The 20725-nt window shown below is 36.1% G+C and overlaps 1 protein-coding gene across 5 annotated transcripts in view; it reads left to right on the top strand.

Annotated features, from left to right (window-relative positions):
• The window catches only part of vav3b (vav 3 guanine nucleotide exchange factor b), a 70318-nt gene that overhangs the window by 22108 nt on the left and 27485 nt on the right, over positions 1–20725 (top strand). For 3 of the 5 annotated variants that reach the window (XR_010907827.1, XM_067453975.1, XM_067453972.1), the window contains exons 11-19: positions 299–367; positions 3365–3451; positions 3548–3633; positions 3717–3849; positions 7395–7504; positions 10686–10787; positions 13340–13437; positions 17855–17877; positions 18180–18213. Coding sequence is in view for 4 of the 5 variants with exons in the window: in XM_067453975.1 (XP_067310076.1) it covers positions 299–367; positions 3365–3451; positions 3548–3633; positions 3717–3849; positions 7395–7504; positions 10686–10787; positions 13340–13437; positions 17855–17877; positions 18180–18213 (742 nt within the window). In the remaining variant the exon portion in view is untranslated. The remainder of the gene's footprint in view (positions 1–298; positions 368–3364; positions 3452–3547; positions 3634–3716; positions 3850–7394; positions 7505–10685; positions 10788–13339; positions 13438–17854; positions 17878–18179; positions 18214–20725) is intronic. The other 2 variants (XM_067453976.1, XM_067453973.1) reach the window with 1 other exon arrangement.

Raw genomic sequence — 20725 nt, 5'->3', positions numbered from 1 at the left:
ACAATTTTACAAAATTAGTAGAACATGGCCTCAATTTACCCCCAAAACTATGAAACAAGTAAATACAAATAACAAAATAATAAATTGTCTTTTTTCCCCTGCATATCATGTGTCTGTTCTTGTAAAAATATTTTTTAAATTAAAAAAATAATGAAAGATTGTTATGCTTTGTTTTTTTCATTATCTGGGCAATATTACATTTTGAGTTCCAAATTTTTTATTTTAGAAATGAAAAACATGCTCATCTTAGAACAGTTGTATTTAAACAATTTACTTTTTTCTTTTAATTTTCTTATAGGAATTGGTAAAATATACTAACGACACCACAGAAAAGAGCAACCTACGAGTAGCCCTTGATGCCATGAGAGTAAGTATAGATTTCTTATGGAATCTACCGCAAAAACTTGCAGAAAGTACAGCAAGCTTTGGACATTATTAACTGCTTAAAGGTGCAGTAAGCGATTAAAAAAGAAAAGAAAAAAAAAGTAATTTAATTTTTATCAAACAAACCCCCCTCCCTTTCATGCTTTTCAAAGCTTAGAATCAATTGAACATAGCTATTTGAAACGCCACACGCTGGTGACCCCTGCTGGCCAGAACAGTGGAAATGCAAAAAAAACTCATGCATAAAAACAACTTTTACAAACCCATTGCAAATGTTTTATTGAAAGTCTTATCAAATGTAATGAACTATAAGCAATGAATTATAAGATTAAATTTCAAGATTAATCATAACATTTTTAGGTCTTGTTTTGTTTGTTCCACGGATGACTCAACAGGCCAATAAGATGTCTAATTAAAATGTCAACAAATGTATAAAACTGATTTTGTAGTCGTGTTTTATACTTTTTATACCCCCTTTCACCCCCACTGAGAGATGAACCATTGAAATTTTTAAAACGCTTCAAAACAGTTAAAATGTAACAACGCCTCATTTATAATCATGTGTCTTTGGCAGTTTGATACATGGTCCGAACCACTGATTCGAAACATAAGATTCATAAAGGTTTCGAAGCAGTGAAATCACCCATCAGTACTTTTAACAGTGTTCAGAAATCGCTTACTCACCTCTAAAGAATTCTTGAAATGCCTTTACACGTGCCGTTTTCTTCCATGTGTTTCCTATAGAAACTGAATGTCTGGCAGAGCTTGTCCCTTTTAAAGTAGACCTTAGTTTTGCTGCTGTCATTAACCATAAATGGCTACTTGCTAGCTGGTTGCCGGTGTTATGTACTTTAGGTAGTACTGTGCAGTTTCGTCAACGTTCAGGAGATAACACACAGACTAAAAACCACAAAACTCTCATTTTAAGGTCACACACACTTATTACAAGTCTTGATTTCTCTTTAGAATATGACATTAGATCATTCCTGCATATACTTAGTAATGTTCTTTAATAACGTTGACATATTATGAGGTTCTATACGTGATGTCAACGGCTCATTTCTGTCTCAGTGGTAGAGTAGGTGGAAAGCAGATGAATGACTATGTGAGGAGCAGTAATGGAACAGAGGCTTGCGATGATTTAATTTGTTGGAATTATCCTCTCAGTGTTGATTGGTTTAGCCGAATGGGAGCGGTGAGAGTTGCTCAGACAGGGATTGAACTCATCTACCTGCCTGCCTGTGAAATGGTGTGTTTAATTTAGACTCATAAGTGAGTGTTTGAGCAGAGGCTGCCTTTTAAAATGGAAATCAGCCGATATCCACGTCATCCCAGTGGGGTCTTTTGAAAGGCCTCTTTTGGTATCTGGAGATGTTTGTACTCGCTGATGAAATGAAATAATTTCCTGTGGAGAGATAAATACTGCATATATTTTATTTTTCATTCATTTGTCATTCATTTCATAATTCTTTTAGTACTAATTATACTGTGTTATCAACGCATTTTGAGCCAGTTGATTTGAAAATGAACGTGAATTGTCTTTTTCATAATAGTTTATCTGTCTTTTACTTTAATGACAGCAAACCTAATAATCATGTTCTCCAGCATGGTTGGATTTTTTACATTATCAGGGTCACAAATTTACTCGTCTGATTAGTAAAATAGAAATAGTGACATCTGACAAATCTGATATAATGTATCAATGTATATATTTTATATGCTACCGCTCAAAAGTTTAAGGTCAGTAATCTTTTTTTTTTTTGTTAAAAGAAACACATTTTATTTACTTTTTATTTTATTTGTATTACTTTTATTTAGCCAGGACAAATTAAATTTATCAAAAGGGACAAACACATTTATAATGTTATTTTAAATAAATCCTGTTCTTCTGAACTTTCATTATAGAATCCTATAAAAAGTATCACAGTTTCCATAAAAATATTAAGCAATTGTTTTCAACAATGATAAGTTATGTTTTTTGAGCATCAAATTGGCATATTTAAAATATTTCTGAAGGATCATGTGACTCTAAAGGCTGGAGTAACAATGTTGATGGACTCAGTCTACTTCATCAGTGTTTTGATTATCGTTCTGAATAGTAGTCTTTGACAAAAATTGTATAAAATGTTTCCTTTCTTTATGAAACTTACCCACATTCAAGTGTTGATTGAAAAGGATGCATTAAGCTATAATAAAATGTTTTTAAAAGTAGTTAAAATACAGTTAAAGTTATATTTCAGGTATAAAGAAATGAAAGCAAAACATAGCAGTACTTTAAGTGCAAAAATAATATCTAATAATGTATAAATAGTAAACTATAAATATAATGTTATGTTCACTTAAAGAAAACACAAATATACTTGCAGTATAAACTACTAGTTTAGTGAGTACACTTCAAAGTATAAACTTTACTTTCATAAACTAAAATATGTACTAGAGTAAACTACTAAAATACTTTAGGTTCATGTTTAGTACAGCAGTACAAATGAGAAACCTAGTTGTGCACTTAAAGTCTACTACTGTTACACTTATAGTACACTTAAACATACTTTACTAAAAGTGGGCCAGTTTTAGAAATTTTTCAATTGGAGCCTTTTTTTTCTTTTTTCTTTTTTTACAGTGTAAGGGGAGACTTCTTTTTACAAACCCCTTTCTTTTTTACAGAAAAATTCTTTAAAGTTTTTATTTATTTATAAAAACTTAACACCACACTTAATGCTTGCAACATGTAATGAATATAGTTTATGGTCAGGGTTTGGTTTAGTGTTCGTTTCTTGTAATTAAGCATACTTAACTGTTATTTCTGTAGTAAATACTGTTCATTTAATGTGCAACAAGGGCAAATAAAAAAAAGTGTTACCAAAACTGTATTAATATTTTGTTTCTTCTGTTTATTTTCCTGTTTCATTTTTTTCCCCATGTAATAGTGTATATGATATGTGCATAAATCTAGGTCATTTTGTTTTCCTTCATTAAACAGGACTTAGCCCAGTATGTAAATGAGGTGAAAAGAGACGTTGAGACTATGAGGGAGATTGACCAGTATCAGAGATCCATTGAGAATTTGGTAAGTTGTACATAATAAGCATGACCTCTGCTTTTAAAAGTATAGTTTACTTACGTCATTGTTGTTTTCCTGTCTATCCATGAACTTCCATCACAGAATCAGTGCTTACTTTCGTACGGAAGACCAAAGGGTGACGGTGAAGTCCGTTTGGTGTCAAATGTGGACAAGCGTAGACAGGACAGGTGAGGCTTAAGGAAAAAAACCTTTTCTGCAGTCCACTCTTGTTTTTACATTGATCCCATGTCATGACTTGTCGATGCTGCAGACATATTTTTTTGTTCGACGTCGCTGTAATTGTCTGCAAGCGGCGTGGGGACAACTATGAGATGAAGGAAGTGATCGACCTCAATCATTTCAAGATCACCAATAACCCCACCACTGATAAGGACAACAGAAAGGTCAGTGAGAAACATAGTAACAGGAGTTTGTAGACTGCACCCTAAACATCCAACAGCCACGTTTTTCTCATGATCCCAGCATCTGCTCATATTCATCACATGTTTCATTCTGAAGGGTTTTATAGAGGTCGGACTGGCACGGTTCAAATGTACTGTAGAATAGAAATCACTCCGTGTTCTTGACTTCTCCAAACATGGCTCCAAATAACTCTCACTTAGATCTCTTTAGTCATAGAATAGTCTTTGTTGGGTTTTTTTCTTTGTAAAAAGTGTTTATGTCCTCTAGGATACTGTAGGATATTCTAGCAATATCCAAACCATTTTAAGGACAGTGTGACTTATCAAAGTGCATTTTTATGCAAATTAGTTGTGCTGTTGTAAGCTCTTTAAAACCGCATAAGTCAGTTAAATTTTCACATGCAGTGCATAGGAAACATTGAGGTTATTATAATTTCTTATCGTATACACATTGTAAAAACATTTTTTTAGATCAATTAAATAATGCAGAATTTTTTTTCCAAATATCTCTCAGGAAGTACTTCATCTTAGTGCAGTTTTACAATTACAATATGCTTCAATTGAAATATACACTATTTTGCCAACAGTTTTGGGACACCTGGCTTTACATGCACATGCACTTTAATGACATCCCATTCTTAATCCGTAGTGTTTAATATGGAATTGGCCAACCCTTTGCATCTATAACAGCTTCAACTCTTCTGGGAAGGCTTTCCACAAGGTTTAGGAGTGTGTTTATGGGAATTTTTAAACATTTTTCTAGAAGTGCATTTGTGAGGTAAGGCACTAATGTTGGACTAGAAGGCCTGGCTCGCAGTCTCTGCTCTAATTCATCCCAAAGGTGTTCTATCAGCTCAGGACTCTATGCAGGCCAGTCACGTTCCTCCACACCAAATTCGCTCATCCATGTCTTTATCCATGTCCTCCAAACTTTACACTTGGCACAATGCAATCAGTCAGCCAAGCCACTGCTCTAGAGTCCAATGGTGGTGTGCTTTACTCCATTGCATCCGATGCTTGGCATTGCACTTGATGCATTGAGGCTTGGATGCAGCTGCTCAGTCATGGAAAGCCATTCCATGAAGCTCTCTAAGGACTGTTCTGGAGCTAATCTGAAGGCCACACAAAGTTTGGAGGTCTCTAGCTATTGACTCTGCAGAAAATTGGTGACTTCTGCCCACTGTGCACCTCAGCATGTGCTGACCCCTCTCTGTAATTTTACGTGGCCTACCACTTCGTGGCTGAGTTGCTGTTTTTCCCAATTGCTTCCACTTTGCTATAATTCCACTAACAGTTGACCATGGAATATTTAGTAGTAAGGAAATTTCACGAATGGTAGCACTCTTGAATTCACTGAGCTCCTGAGAGCGACCCATTCTTTCACAAATGTTTGTAGAAGCGGTTTGCAACTCTTTATGCCTAGGTGCTTCATATAACTATTCGCAAAATATTAGAAATTATAATCTCAGTAAATCTTCTTAAACAGGCAACTGACAGCAATTTTTTTTCACACGCATATTTGTATGTGTTTATATTTAAATGCATAAACTAAAAAGTAATGCTTGTATATGTGAGTCAACTGTCATTCAACAGCCTACAATTTAACTGCCAGGTCTGTAATGGTGTGTAACTGAGATCAGGCTGGAGAGCCCATCACAGACTGTTGCAGACAGATGTTACTGCTCTTTATGAGGGTTGATGGATGGTGACGGATCGCTGCTGCATGTCAAGTCAAATTCTGCATTCTGAACCAACTGCTGTGGAAAGACTTGGTCGCTTTTGACAATAAACAGTCTAAAGTCCGAGTTCATTGTGGAGAGTACCCCATGCTGTGTAAATAAGAAGTGGCCATAGTCAATTGTGTATGTATAGAGGACGCAGAATTGTGTGCTTTTTTCAGTCTGTGAAGGCATACAGCTCATCCTCAGGCTACCTTTGGTGTTTTGATGTTCTTTTTGGGCTTAGCAATAGTCACACAGATGTAAAAATAATGTGGATGTGTCTTTAAACTTTTGATATTTTTTTCTCTTTTATGCCTTTCACCAAAAGGAAGGTTTCTTCTGAACAGATGGTCTGGTGAAATCTGTCTCAAGGAGACCTTGGCCAGGCAAAGCCCCGCTGGCTTTTCTGTTTGAAGTGCCTTTCTGCCCCTCCTCAGGACACATACACACATCTTATTCCTTCAACCACAAAACTCATGCGCACAAACATGGCCACAAAAAAATCTTTAAGAATATAGTAAAACTTTATAATAATCATTAATAAACATTATATAATATAATGCTCAAAATATGTGTTTTCTTCTTTTAAAATATAGTGTATATAACTTAAATGCATTTACTTTTGGAGTAAAGAAAGTTTATAATAGTATTACTTTTAATTTGATATTGCAGTTCAGAGCTTTAATAATATTTAAATAAAAAAGACTGCTATTACTTGGCAGTAAAATATATGGTATTACTTGACGTATCTTTCAAGAAAGTCCCCCCACCTATTGAAAGATATGTATTTTTTTTGAACACATGCTCATATTTCAGTCTTTTGATAACACACAGGACAGAATATTATGCTTTTAATGTTAAAAATAAATAAATGTATTGACTGCATTAAGATAATTTAATTTCAAAACTTGTATTTTTGTATATTTTGTATATTCTTGTATATTCAAAATTTGTAAACTTTGGTAGCTCATTTTCATAGTCTTTTTACGTGAACTATAGATCTGTTAAGCATTATGCCAGGTTTGTTATTATTAACCTCTTGATAAGAGTTACTGTCGCCAGAAATACTTGCCCAAATTGTCTGACTGGATCAGTTATTTTAGTATTATTTATATACTATTATAGTATTTATTAATATTTAGATTTTTATATAGTTATCCGTTCATATTTTAATTGCAGTATTATGTTGTGATTTTGTCATTGTTTTCTAATATTTCTATTTAGCTTCAATTTATTTTTATTACAGTTTTAGTTTTAGTAATTTTCGAACTTATTTCAAATGATTGCTAAGGCAAATCTTCTAGATATCATTTAAGTTGAAGATTTTTATTTTATTTTTATCTAATAGTTATAATATATTTTATTTCAGCTTTATTTCAGTTACTACAAATTTGATTTAATAGTTTTAGTTTTACAACACTAGCCTGGACAGAGCCAAGGATGGGATGCTGCAACAGTAGTCTGCATAAATGCTACGCCACACAAATGTACTCATGCACACACACACATACACATTTTCACATACACACTGAATAGTTGGTGATGAATGTGTCCACTCCCTCAAGGTTGCCTCTGGCTGTCTATTACTGTGTAAAATAAAATGAGCCCCTTTCCCCGCTCACTCACCAAGCCTCACTGCCATCTCCAGTCACAGCTTTAAACCAAACACTACAACCCCTTATATTTCTAATACATCAACTTTTTGTGCCATCTATTACAAAATGTCTTAATGTATATGCATATTTGAAAGTTAAGTCTTTACATATAAGTCTTTAAGCAGTAATTTCTTCTCTTGTCTTCTGGCAGTGGTGCTATGGCTTCTTCCTCACACACCAGCAGGGGCAGAGTGGATTTGAGTTCCTGTTCAAGACAAAAGAGCTAAAGAAGAAATGGCTGGACCAGTTTGAGATGGCCATGTGAGTTTGAAACTTTGGTCCACACAAAAATCACAGTTCTGTCACATTTGCTATCCCAAACTTTCTTTGTTCAGTGGAACACAAAAGGAGAAGTTTTTTGTTTTGTTTTGCTCTTTTCTGTGCAATTTCAATAAGCAAGAACTAGAGCATTCAAGCTTTAAAAAGAACATAAAAGCTATTGGAAGTTATGAATTGAAGTAATTTCCCCCTGATAATCTTCCCCTCCATTGAGCTGTTAACCAAATTATTGAGATCCAACTTAAAGGGTTAGTTCACACAAAAATGAAAATTCTGTCATTAATTACTTACCTTCATGCCGTTCGGTAAGACCTCCGTTCATCTTCAGAAAACAAATGAAGATATTTTGGTTGAAATCCGATGGCAATACATCAACAGAATTTGACAGAATTTTCATTTTTGCGTGAATTAACCCTTTAAAGGTTAGGAAGATCAAAATATCCAAAAACCAATAGAAATATGTTATGCATTTTGTTGACTTGTGTACTTTCATTATCCTAAAAGGTTTCAGCAATGTTTAAATCCAGAAAAATCTGCGCTTTTAACCAGGACACGGATTGTGTCCGTTCATCGCTTGTCAATAAAGTTATATCTGCGCTACCCTTGATTTCTGTAGAAACCATGGTAACACCTACACAATTTAATATAGTATGTTTTATTAGAGAGATGAGCAACTTTTTGGATACATTTATCAACAGAAAACTGATCATTGTTATATATCTTAACACGGTTAATCTTTTGAATTGCTTACTTAAAGTGTTTTGAAGATTAACTGTGTTCATCTTCGGAACACAGTTTAAGATATTGTATATTTAGTGCGAGAGCGTATCCAAGTGTATACACACTATACTGTCCATGTCCAGAAAGGGAATAAAAACATCATCAAAGTAGTCCATATGTGACATCCGTTGGTTAATTAGAATCTCTTGAAGCATCTGAGACATTTTGTTCCAAAAATAACAAAAACTACGACTTTATTCAGCATTGTCTTCTCTTTCTTGTTTGTGTTCAGTCCTCAAATAAAGATTCAAAGGGTTGTGAATCAGTGAATCGATCAATGATTCGGATCACGTGCCAAACTGCTGAAATCACGGCTCCATCCGAAAACCTAGGCTGCTGACTCGTTGCTTCGCTGCCTCATCAAACAATGACTTGTAAGGCAGCATTTTGTGCATGAAGGCATCATTTCGAACAGACTTCTAAGGCAGTGTAACACTTTAATGATCTACAGCAAAATAGAGAGAGCTTTGGGGAGAAATAAACACGTATTTAATTACTATAGTAGTGATTTTTCGCAAGAAATGACATCAGAAGTGTAATATGTTGGTAAAAATCGTACATTTACACACAAACTGACCCGCAAACGCATCTTCTGGACGCCATCTTTTTTGGTCAGCTCAACTGTCACTGAATGGAAAGCACAGGATTGTGGGATATCAAAGGCAGCAAAGGACACATGTACGCTGCCTTCAAAAATCGATCAGATGAAGGTATCTCAGGAGACAGGAAGTGAAGCAAACATTAGATTTGGATGCAGCTTGATGCCTTCCTGCCTTCAAATGTATCGTCCGAAGGCAGCATTTTCCAGGTTTCGGACGCAGCCCACGTGACTTTAGCGAATCATAGATCAATTCACTGATTCACAACCGTTTGAATCTTTATTTGAGGATTGAACAAAAATAAGGAAGAGAAGACAATGCTGAATAAAGTCGTAGTTTTTGTTATTTTTGGACCAAAATGTATTTTCGATGCTTCAAGAGATTCTAATCAACCAACGGATGTCACATATGGACTACTTTGATGATGTTTTTATTCCCTTTCTGGACATGGACAGTATAGGGTGTATACACTTGGATACCCTCTCGGACTAAATATAAAATATTTTAAACTGCGTTCCGAAGATGAACGGCGGTCTTATGGGTATGGAACAACATTAGGGTGGAAGTAGGGGTAGGGTATGGAAATAACATTTTTGGGTGAACTAACCCTTTAAGTGATTTACCATGAGTACCATGTTTTTAACATGCCTCAGAGACAACACTCTTTTGTCAAGTGGCTGCAATATCATAATCAGAGAGAACTTTTACCATCATATATTAAAATGAATTGCATGTCATTTAGCAACACAAGTGATCCAGATTTTATTAATGTAATATACTAATATTGATATTGAAAGTGCAGCAAGTCTCTCATAACAACCACCAAGTGAACTCACAGAGTAGTGCTTAAATGTAACTTTCAACACGCTCAAAGTATTTAATATGATTGTTTTACACAACGACTGCAGCATAAGCATAATGAAAGCTCCGCTGGTCTCGAGACCGGCGTTTCTCGCTGGTGTATTTCATTAGCAATTACTCCCACAGGTCTTGTCCCGCCCTGCTTCATAGCACTGTGACGTTAATAAAAACTTGAATACATTCACTCATCATGAACATGATGTTTGCCCAAGCCAATGCAAATTCCAGAAGAGTGCCATGACAATAGGAAACATTTACATTTTTATGTTGGAGAGAAAATGTTTGCACACATCATCTATTCAATAAGGTCCCCAACATGATTATATCGATGTCATTCGATTTCAAGCAGCTTACTTCGCTCTAGTACATGGTGACATTTTGCACCTGGGATGCTGTTGAGATTTGATGGCACGGTGTATTTACAAGGGCTACTCTGAAAGAAATGAAAAGAGAGATGGAGGGGAAACTAACGAGAGTTCTGATTTGGAAATTGTGTTGGTTCGAGAGGATATGCTGTCCCTCGTGCCGAGAGTCTGAAATGATGTTTCCTCGCCCGTTTGATTTATATGTCACCCTTTAAAAAATGTGTTTCTGCGGCACGCGTATACATGTGTTTGAATGCGTGATGATCTGAAAGATGCATTCAAACAACAAATTACACCTGCTGCATGCACACCGCTCTCCTGATGCAGGAATCAATCTTAGAGTCGTTCGGGTAAAGAGCTTCCCCACTGCTCTTGATTGGAAGTTTTGGTTCCGTCCCCCACTGGCCGCAACATTCAGCAACGCTCCTCCCCCATTCTCTCTGGCCTCTTATACAGTATATGCAGTTTAACTCAAACTGTTAGTTTGTCATATGCTCATTTTTCCAATTAGTCAACTGTGCCTCATCGTTTTTCCTTATTTTACATTTTCCATTTCAGATCTAATATTCGCCCCGAGAATGCCACATTTAACTCTCACAACTTCAGAATGCACACTTTCGAGAGGGCCACCACCTGCAGCTCCTGTCATATGCTTCTCAGGTGAGCTGTCATTGCACTTCTGAGGCTGGCGTTAATTGTGTGCTGAAACAAGTTAATTGTTATTAACCAGTCAGATCATTACGATAGTGTTTAAAGAGCCTATGGAATCGCTTTATCACATTTTTTTCTGTGCTTTTTGTGCAGTGACAGTTTAAATGTGTTTAAATTTCTTTGAAAATTTAGTTTTGGGGTAGCATATAAAATATAGTTAGGGTAGATGCCATATTACTTTTTACACAGATGAAAAAACAAGGCTGCAAAAGGAATGGAAAAATGGAAGCCTAAACCCTTGGACAAGTCCGCGTTTTCTTGATGTAATGCTGCTTTGACTGTCAGTTAGAAGTCAAATGCGTAGCTTGTTGGCTTCTCAAAAGTGCGCATCAAGGGTGCATATTGGCAGCCTAACGGCAAGGGTGTCCAATATTGGTCCTGGAGGGTTTAGCTCTCACTTACCTCAACACACCTGCCTGGAATATTTTTAATAGCTGAATATACATACATACTTTTGGCAGAGTTTTAGTGTCCTTGCGTTATTCAACCTGAGGGCGGCATTTCTTTATTGAGAGAATAGCTTTAATGTCGTTTTTATTGCCTCAGAAGAGTTGTGAAGGAATTTGTGGAGGAATTCCAGTGAGGAAAAGAAAGTCGTCATGTATATTCTCAGAACAACTATAAAACAAACAACAGAAATATATAAAGGCTATTCACAAGAGCACATTTAAATTAAATGATTTGTACTTTCATTCATTTTGAAGTAACTACTCCACATAGCAAGAACAGACATGTTCATGACTAGTTACTGACCTGATGTTGATTTGAAGATTTTTTTTCTTGGTCTGGAGAAAAAGTTTAAGTAAGATAATGTGAAAATAAGCTCTCAATGGCTCTTGATTAGAGTGCGCTGCAGTTCCATTTTTCACCACAGATTTACACTGTGAAAAATTTGGGGCGCTGTAGAGCTGGAAACGGCTCAGACAACCCCTTCCCTGCTTAGTGCCATAGTGCATGGCTGTCGAAGCCATATACTGGATTTAAATACATCGCGCTCACTTTATGACTTAAAATCATCTAGAAAATCTAATGAATATTTGTTGTAGAATGCTGAACACAGTTTACAGTTTAATATCAGCTCAGTTTATATAGAGGTCTATGTTTTGGATGAATATTACAGATAAGCTGCGGCTGATGCCTAGTATTAGCTGATAAGCTGTTCTAGGAACAGGATTAGACAACCCTGCCCTATACGGTCTTGTGGACTTAACAGACCCGCACATTAGGATGCCATTTGGAATAGGGCCATAGACTTAAAGGGTTAATTCACATAAAAATGAAAATTCTATCATTAATTGCTTACCCTAATGTCGTTCGACACCCATAATACCTCCGTTTTTTCTTCGGAACACAAATGAAGATGTTTTTGTTGAAATCCGATGGCTCAGAAAGACCTTTATTGACGCCAATGTCATTTCCTCTCTCAAGACCCATAAAAGGCACTAAAGACGTCGTTACAAAGCCCATCTCACTACAGTGGGTCTTAATTTCAGCAGTTCTGCAGTTTGAGACGCGATACGCAGATTCATAATGGTTCGAATCTTTGTTTTGAAATTGGCCCATCAATATATAAGTCGTTATTTAGTTTTTTTGCGCACAAAAAGCTATTTGTGTCGCTTAATAAAATTATTGTAGAGCCACTGTAGTGAGATGGGCTTTGCAACCACGTCTTTAGTGCCTTTTATGAGTCTTGACAGAGGAAATGACATTGGTGTCAATGAAGGCCTTTCTGAGCCATCGGATTTCAACAGGAATATCTTCATTTGTGTTCCGAAGATGAACGGAGGTCTTACGGGTGTCGAACGACATGAGGGTAAGTAATTAATGACATAATTTTAATTTTTGGGTGAACTAATCCTTTAAGGTCCGTTCACACCAAGACAATAACGATACTGATAATGATAAAGATTTAGTTGTAAATTTAAATAAATTAAATGGTTGTAACTAAAAATTATCTACCAAATCATTGTAGACAGAAATCATTACCATTTCTTCCAGTTGATGAATGGTAAAAACATTGTACAAATCAGAATCCATTCTGCTTTATAGAGCGCAAGCATTCAAAATGGTACATGACAGAACTGCAGTGCTCGCTGCATATAAATCTGCAATTACATTGGTGTAGACGCTACTAGTTATCTTTATAGTTATTGTTCTTGGTGTGAACAGGTCTTTACAGTATTTACAATTACATGCACTGTAAAAAGGTCCCTTGTCATATTTATGGAGTTTTTATATATTGAAAAGTTTTTAGAGAGAACAATTGGAATGTTACAATTCATGGAACACACTGTACTTCTGTCCCTCACAGCCTTTGTTTTATTTCTGTAAAAAAATGAATAGGATGCTACCCTGACTATTGAAGCCAAATGACATGGCCTATAAATCATAAAACTTGTTTGATTTGATGGGGTATATAATAGTCACATAAGTTGCATGTATGTAAATGAATGAAAGTCAGCATTGATCCATGTGACCTTTTGTATCCTCCTGCTTTTCAGGGGAATTTTTAACCAAGGCTACCTTTGTACTAAATGTGGAAACGGGGCTCATAAGGGCTGTCTGGGAAGACTAGGGGTCTGTGGAAGGGCAGGTAATGGTCAGTAAATGGCTTCTTCATTTTGTAATTTCACATTTTACAACAAAGGACAGAGCTCCTCAAAGGACACTTCCTGAAATAACTTCCAACCTGGTTTCCCATATAAATGCTCAACACACTAGCTATGTTTCCATCCAAAGTTGCAAATTTAACGTTGAAAAACTGCAACATAGCATTAAATATTTGCGAGTGAAGTACCATTTCCTTTCAGTCAGACGAAGACAACGAAATTGTCACTGATAAACTGGCAATAAATATCACACAAAAAAATGGAAGTTGATGGAGTTGGAGAAGCCACTATACATAATAATGTTTGTATGTGTAATATATTGCTTCAGATTAATAGTTAATTATAACCGAACCACTTTGACAACAGACTTAGCTTAGGCATTTCAGAATGACCACAACAACATTTCAGTTGCTGTGCAACGAGATCGGTTCGGTCCGTTTTATGTGCATCAAAGAATTTATTCTGTAATTCCATGGATTTCCATCAAAATGTATGCGCATGTTTTCTTATTGTATAAAAAAATGCACCCGACTCAGTTGAGTGCATATGTTTTTTATGTGCATTTTTAGAATTTATGCGCATCTTGGCATTTCCATTCAGTGTTTTTATTTTATTTTTATGCAACATCCCAAAATACGCATAAAAAGACATGAATGTTCACAGAATTATACTGGAATTTATACCCAGATGATTCCAGATTCTTTTTCATGTCAAGCTCATGGGTTTTCCGACTTAAATATTTCAGTGTTGTAATGTAACTGTCATGCCATAGTCTGAAGGCAGTGCAGAGCTTGAATATTCCCTTACTATAAGAATAAAAGGTCAGAATTCTGGTATGTTACACACCCTCAAGGGCCAATGTTATTGCATTCTGCTGCATGTCCCTTTTCCACTGTTTTCCTATGCAACCATGTGCAAGACAGAAATATTTGACCACTGCATTTATGGCATTAAAAACATAGTGCACAAGTTAAAAGTTAAAAAGATAATTTAAAAGTTTTTAAGATAATATACAAAACAAGGAGTATGAACATAGCAACAAAAACAAGAGTCGCTAAATAAAAAATATTTAAAAAATGTAAGAACAACACAAATGGGCTAACACTGACATACAGTAAAAGGCATAGGTATATAGAGAACTTTACATAAAGGTCTATTATGCAGAATTGAGGTAATTGAGAAAGGGCTGCCACACAGTTTGAAATGAATGATGTTTGGGTCACACACACAAAAAAAGCCTATACTCTCCAACCATATAACATTAAGGATTTACTAACTAAGTTAACATTACTTAAAGTTCAGTCAGGACCACTTTGAGAATACATTTTATTGACAATCTTTGATTTGGCGAAAGACTTAGGCTCAAAGATGCTCAAGATGCCATACTGAAAGCTTGAGATACAGCCTTGAAACATAATCCCCCAGCCTTCTTGATAACCAAAAGTTTCTTAGCACATGATACAGAAAGATACAATGATACACAATAGAGTTCTACACAGAATTCAATACTCGATAATGGAATACTAGGAGGTGAAGGGGTGGGAGCTGGGTGTAAATGTCTGTGCGACAGACTGAGTAACATGAATTTGAATTAGCTTAAATACTATAGTTGATTAGAGTAGGTGGAGTAACAAATCAGCTGAGCGTCAGCTGATATCGTTTAGCGATCAGTGGTCTGTTTGAACTATGCTTGAATTCCATTCGATCACTCAAGCTCCGTGAACTGTATGTAAGAAATGTATTTTAATTAATCATAAAATGGCCTTGATATGTCACTAGACATTAAGAAATCATGTTAATTTCAAATACTTATATCACTGACAACAGTAGTCCGGCCAGGATATTGTCATTTAAAAGTTGTTGTTGCAGCCCTCAACTGATGTTGATGTTGACATGTTGTGTTTTGGCCTGAAGCTCCACCCTCCACCTATCTACCAATCACAAAGTCAGTAGTATTTCGGCATCCGGGTTGCCAGCTCTGCTCTAGTTACCACAGCTGCAGCTACAAACGTTCCTGATGGATCCTGCAGCCTATCTGGCAACCTTGAGTCAGGAGGGAGGGAAGAGGGGATACACCACTCTAAAGTAATTTTAAAAAGTGATTGCAGTACCAGTTTTGTTTTTTGTTTTTTAAAACAAGGCGAGTCTGAAGATTTCCAGTTTAAGATCATTAGTGTTTTTTTCCGGAGTGCAAATAGCATGCCTTGTTGGCAAGTGCTATTCGCACTAGCTCCGCCTAACAATGCCTGGCTGTGCCAAACAACATTTAAAAAAATGCCCAATTTATTTTCAATAAAAATTAAGAAAATGTTCTAAATGTGGAAATAAAGTGTCAAAAAAAATGTTTATTAATAATAATAATAATAATAATAATAATAATAATAATAATAATAATAAGCATTTATTTGGTAGGGTTAGGGATAGGTGTAAGCAGGACATCTATTGTCCCTTTATAAGGCGGCATTCCATTTAATAATTAAATAAAAATAATAATTTACACTGTTATTATTGCATCCTGTTAAAGGGGTACTTCAGCGCTGGGAAGATGATTCTGTATTTAAAATGGGTCATTATTGTAGTAGAAATGTGAAATTATTTTTGAATTTGGTGCCTAGACTGAGAAAAGACAGATAATGTATTTTTGTCTCATGGGGATGAAAGACTACAATTCCCGGAATGCTTCGCTGCCCTGTGAGGCCATTCCCAAAGCCACCGCTACTAGATTACTGTGACTGAGTTAGAGAACAGACACTAGTTAGGTTAGGTTACTTTTATTATACCCGTAGGTACATTTGTTTTACAGTGCAATGACTATGGCATCCAATACAAAAACACACAACACAGAACACTCCACAACACATAAGGACAAATAAGTAAATAGTGCTCTCAAGAAAGAAAAAAAGTGCTTTCAAAACATTACATGTGCTCTTTGTAAAAGGGTTTGATGAAGAACTCAAAAACAAACAACTTAAAAAAAAAATTTAAATTTTTTTTAAAATAAAAACCGGATAAAAATAAAACCCTAGTACAACATTTCTAAGAACCACCTCTATAATTAAATACTGAACGTGTCTGTTCAATAACTCGAGCCACCGCGTGAGTCTGACAGCACTAACGCTGCAGGAGTCAGATTATATTTAACATCATAATTGAGCTGATGAGCTCTCGTGATGAGAGCTGAGGTAATCGCGACCACACTAACGGCATACATTCACGTGTTCAGTCAGGCGCGTTTTCAGTTCATGCCTTTGGAAGCTTAACTTTCTTAGAAATTAATTTGAGAAGTTAAAACACTTACATTACTTAGCATCCGTTTAAATAAATGCCTGCAGCTGCGAGAGCTGTGAGTGTGATCTCCCATCCCCATGTGCGGGTTGAAAACATGCGGAAATGGCTCTCTCTGCTGGCTGTAGTCTTTAGCCTCTGGCCAAAAATTCCAAAGATGACGCAAATATCGTCAATTTGCGTCACAGGAGAAATTTTTCCAGAAATAAAATGCATAAATCTCTTGTCTCAGGGGGATATGAGGGGGAGGAAGCACAATCATTTGAATATACTCCAGGGTTTCCACTGATACAAAGCCATATGCTAATTGCTGAAGTAACCCTTTAATGCACACCAATATTGAGGTGCAAATAGTATGTATCTGTCAAAATAAATGATAAATTACATGTAATTACTATTTATATGGAAAATAACTGCTAATTTTATATGGTGTAAACAGAATATATCACTATTTTCACTTAGTAAATATAATCTACAGCTATTTGCACTTAGTCTAAATTTCATCTATCGCTAAGAAAATTTTATTTTCACTGAGTGTAATTAGAATCTAGTTGCGATTAACACTTGGTGTAAATAGCATCTATCGCTATAGTTTTTCCATTTAGTGTAAATAGCAATTATCATTAAGAAAATATGCTATTTTCACTGAGTGTAAATAGAGTCTAGATGTGATTAACACTTGGTGTAAATAGCATCTATCGCTATTTGCACTTAGTGTAAATAGCAACTAGATTCTATATTTACACTTAATGCAACTAGCCGCTGCCTTTTTTTAACCAGCAATAAAGGTGGTTGTTTAGTGCCTGGGAGAGTAAAAGGGTGTTCAACTTTTAAAAACTAATCTCTAGATCTTGTTTTTTTTCTTTCTATTCCATTCGCCCTGTGCCTCACGCTTTTAAAAATTCAAACCATTTTTTTTGAAAGATTTTTTTTCAAAAATTCAAACCATTCCGACCAAATTTTAGTGTGGCTTTCCATATTTAATTGAACTGATTTAACTGTACTTACTTGCTGGAGAGGTCTATAATACTTGATATAATGCCTCATAATTGTAATTTGTACATGTACAGCCTTTTCACTGCCTTTACGTTTTTCTCTTACTGTCTTTCATTATTATCTCAGGTGTTGCAGTTCAAAAAGCACAGGTGAGTTACCAACGTTAGTATAAATCTAAAGAAATTGACCATACAGAACATTTTAAACATAATGCTCGCCATTTCCAGGCTGTGTAATGCAGTCTGATGTATATGTTTAATTGTTCTTTAAATGTATGTTTACTGTACTGACACAATGGCAGAATCATTGTTGGATCATTTCATTGTGTCTGTGTAAAATCATTTTGACAAAGTTATTACCAGTGTTGCTTAAAAGCAGATAATAATAGCTGAGTGTGTTCATATGGCAAAGAAACTGCTAATGATATTCTCTTCTCTCTCTTATTTCACAGAGAAAGACAACACCTAGGAAACAAGAAGACCCAGGTAAGGTGTCTTTGACTTTAGCATTTTTCTGTATATAGACTGTGAAGATCTCAAGACTGCTGTAAAAGTCTTTTATATACTGTATTTCTTGCTCTACGCATAGCCTTTTGTTCACCATCATCACCTTTATTGTTGTTTATATGAAGAGGTTCATTGAGGTGCTAATTGCTAGGAACTTATTAAGTGATTCTTGTGAATTCAGATCTATGTCAGAGATAATAACAATGCATACTTTATCATCAGAATGACTACTGTACTTTAAACAGCAGTTAGTTTATACTTGATTTTATGACCTTTTAATACATGTACTTTTAAAATGTAATTTGTTACACCATAGGACCATTTAAAATTATCTAGTGAAGACCAAATATTGATCGAAAATTGTGAGAAACGTAAAGAAAGTACACTGATCTAAATTTTTACTTAGTAGTGTGGGGGATAAAGTCTGCCTCATCTCCTTCCCATACCTGTTGTAAATGATTTATTTTAGAACAAATAGTTCTCAGTCCACAGAGCAACAATTTAGCATGGTGTGTGCAGTGGAAAAAACTAGACTTTTATATATGGGGTGGCAGGGGGGTGGCCAAGGCTACTTTAGGGGGTCCATAGACCATGAATATCATGTGTAATACTCATTTGTTTTCATTGTTTTGACCGAGTAACATTAAATATGTAACAATGAATAAGCCACTGCAATAGTAGATAGCAGTGAAATTCCACAATTCTCAGCTGATATTCCACAGCAAAAACTACAAGCCTAGCCTAATAATATAAATTTAAAACATTATTAAATACAAGTTTGCAGTTAGCAATAAAGTACAGTGCTAAGAATGAAGTGTTTGAAGTTTCAGGTCACAGTGATTCAGGTAGCAGAAATTGAATAATCAAACGTTTAAGACATAACCGCCTGTGTTTACTATGATAGGCTACTCACTATTTTTGGCATACCTTTATGTCCGTTCAAGCACAAGACGCGCTCTGTGATCGCGCTATTGATGAAGTACCACATGCCGTGCACAAAACACATCATGTTCTCATGTTCAAGGTGGCAATGCCAAACAGCGAATATAGTCAACATAACATACAGGTCAAAAAAGTTCACTTCAAGAATGAAAAAAGTGGTGTCGATGTGTTTTGGTGTAAGAACTTCACAAACAGAAAAAGCGCAAGCTACAGGTCTTTCTCAAAAGATTAGCATATGTGATACAAGTTCATTATTTTCCATAATGTAATGATAAAAATTAAACTTTCATATATTTTAGATTCATTGCACACCAACTGAAATATTTCAGGTCTTTTATTGTTTTAATACTGATGATTTTGGCATACAGCTCATGAAAACCCAAAATTCCTATCTAAAAAAAATAGCATATTTCATCCGACCAGTGTTTTTAATACAAAAAAAGTCAACCTTCAGATAATTATGTTCAGTTATGCACTCAATACTTGGTCGGGAATCCTTTAGCAGAAATGACTGCTTCAATGTGGCGTGGCATGGAGGCGATCAGCCTGTGGCACTGCTGAGGTGTTATGGAGGCCCAGGATGCTTCGATAGCGGCCTTAAGCTCATCCAGAGTGTTGGGTCTTGCGTCTCTCAACTTTCTCTTCACAATATCCCACAGATTCTCTATGGGGTTCAGGTCAGGAGAGTTGGCAGGCCAATTGAACACAGTAATACCATGGTCAGTAAACCATTTACCAGTGGTTTTGGCACTGTGAGAAGGTGCCAGGTCGTGCTGAAAAACCAAATCTTCATCTCCATAAAGCTTTTCAGCTGATGGAAGCATGAAGTGCTCCCATATCTCCTGATAGCTAGCTGCATTGACCCTGCCCTTGATAAAACACAGTGGACCAACACCAGCAGCTGACATCACTGACTGTGGGTACTTGACACTGGACTTTTGGCATTTTGGCATTTCCTTCTCCCCAGTCTTCCTCCAGACTCTGGCACCTTGATTTCCGAATGACATGCAAAATTTGCTTTCATCCGAAAAAAGTACTTTGGACCACTGAGCAACAGTCCAGTGCTGCTTCTCTGTAGCCCAAAGTGGCTTGACTTGGGGAATGCGGCACCTGTAGCCCATTTCCTGCACACACCTGTGCACGGTGGCTCTGGATGTTTCTACTCCAGACTCAGTCCACTGCTTCCGCAGGTCCCCCAAGGTCTGGAATCGGTCCTTCTCCACAATCTTCCTCTGGGTCCGGTCACCTCTTCTCGTTGTACAGCGTTTTTTGCCACACTTTTTCCTTCCCACAGACTTCCCACTGAGGTGCTTTGATACAGCACTCTGGGATCAGCCTATTCGTTCAGAAAATTTTTTCTGTGTCTTACCCTCTCGCTTGAGGGTGTCAATGATGGCCTTCTGGACAGCAGTCAGGTCGGCAGTCTTACCCATGATTGCAGTTTTGAGTTTTTAATGAACCAGGCTGGGAGTTTTTAAAAGCCTCAGGAATCTTTTGCAGGTGTTTAGAGTTAATTAGTTGATTCAGATGATTAGGTTAATAGCTCGTT

Source organism: Pseudorasbora parva, chromosome 9 (assembly GCF_024679245.1).
Source record: "Pseudorasbora parva isolate DD20220531a chromosome 9, ASM2467924v1, whole genome shotgun sequence".
In the NCBI taxonomy this organism is placed as follows: Eukaryota; Metazoa; Chordata; class Actinopteri; order Cypriniformes; family Gobionidae; genus Pseudorasbora; species Pseudorasbora parva.
This window is presented reverse-complemented; position numbering and strand designations above follow the sequence as displayed.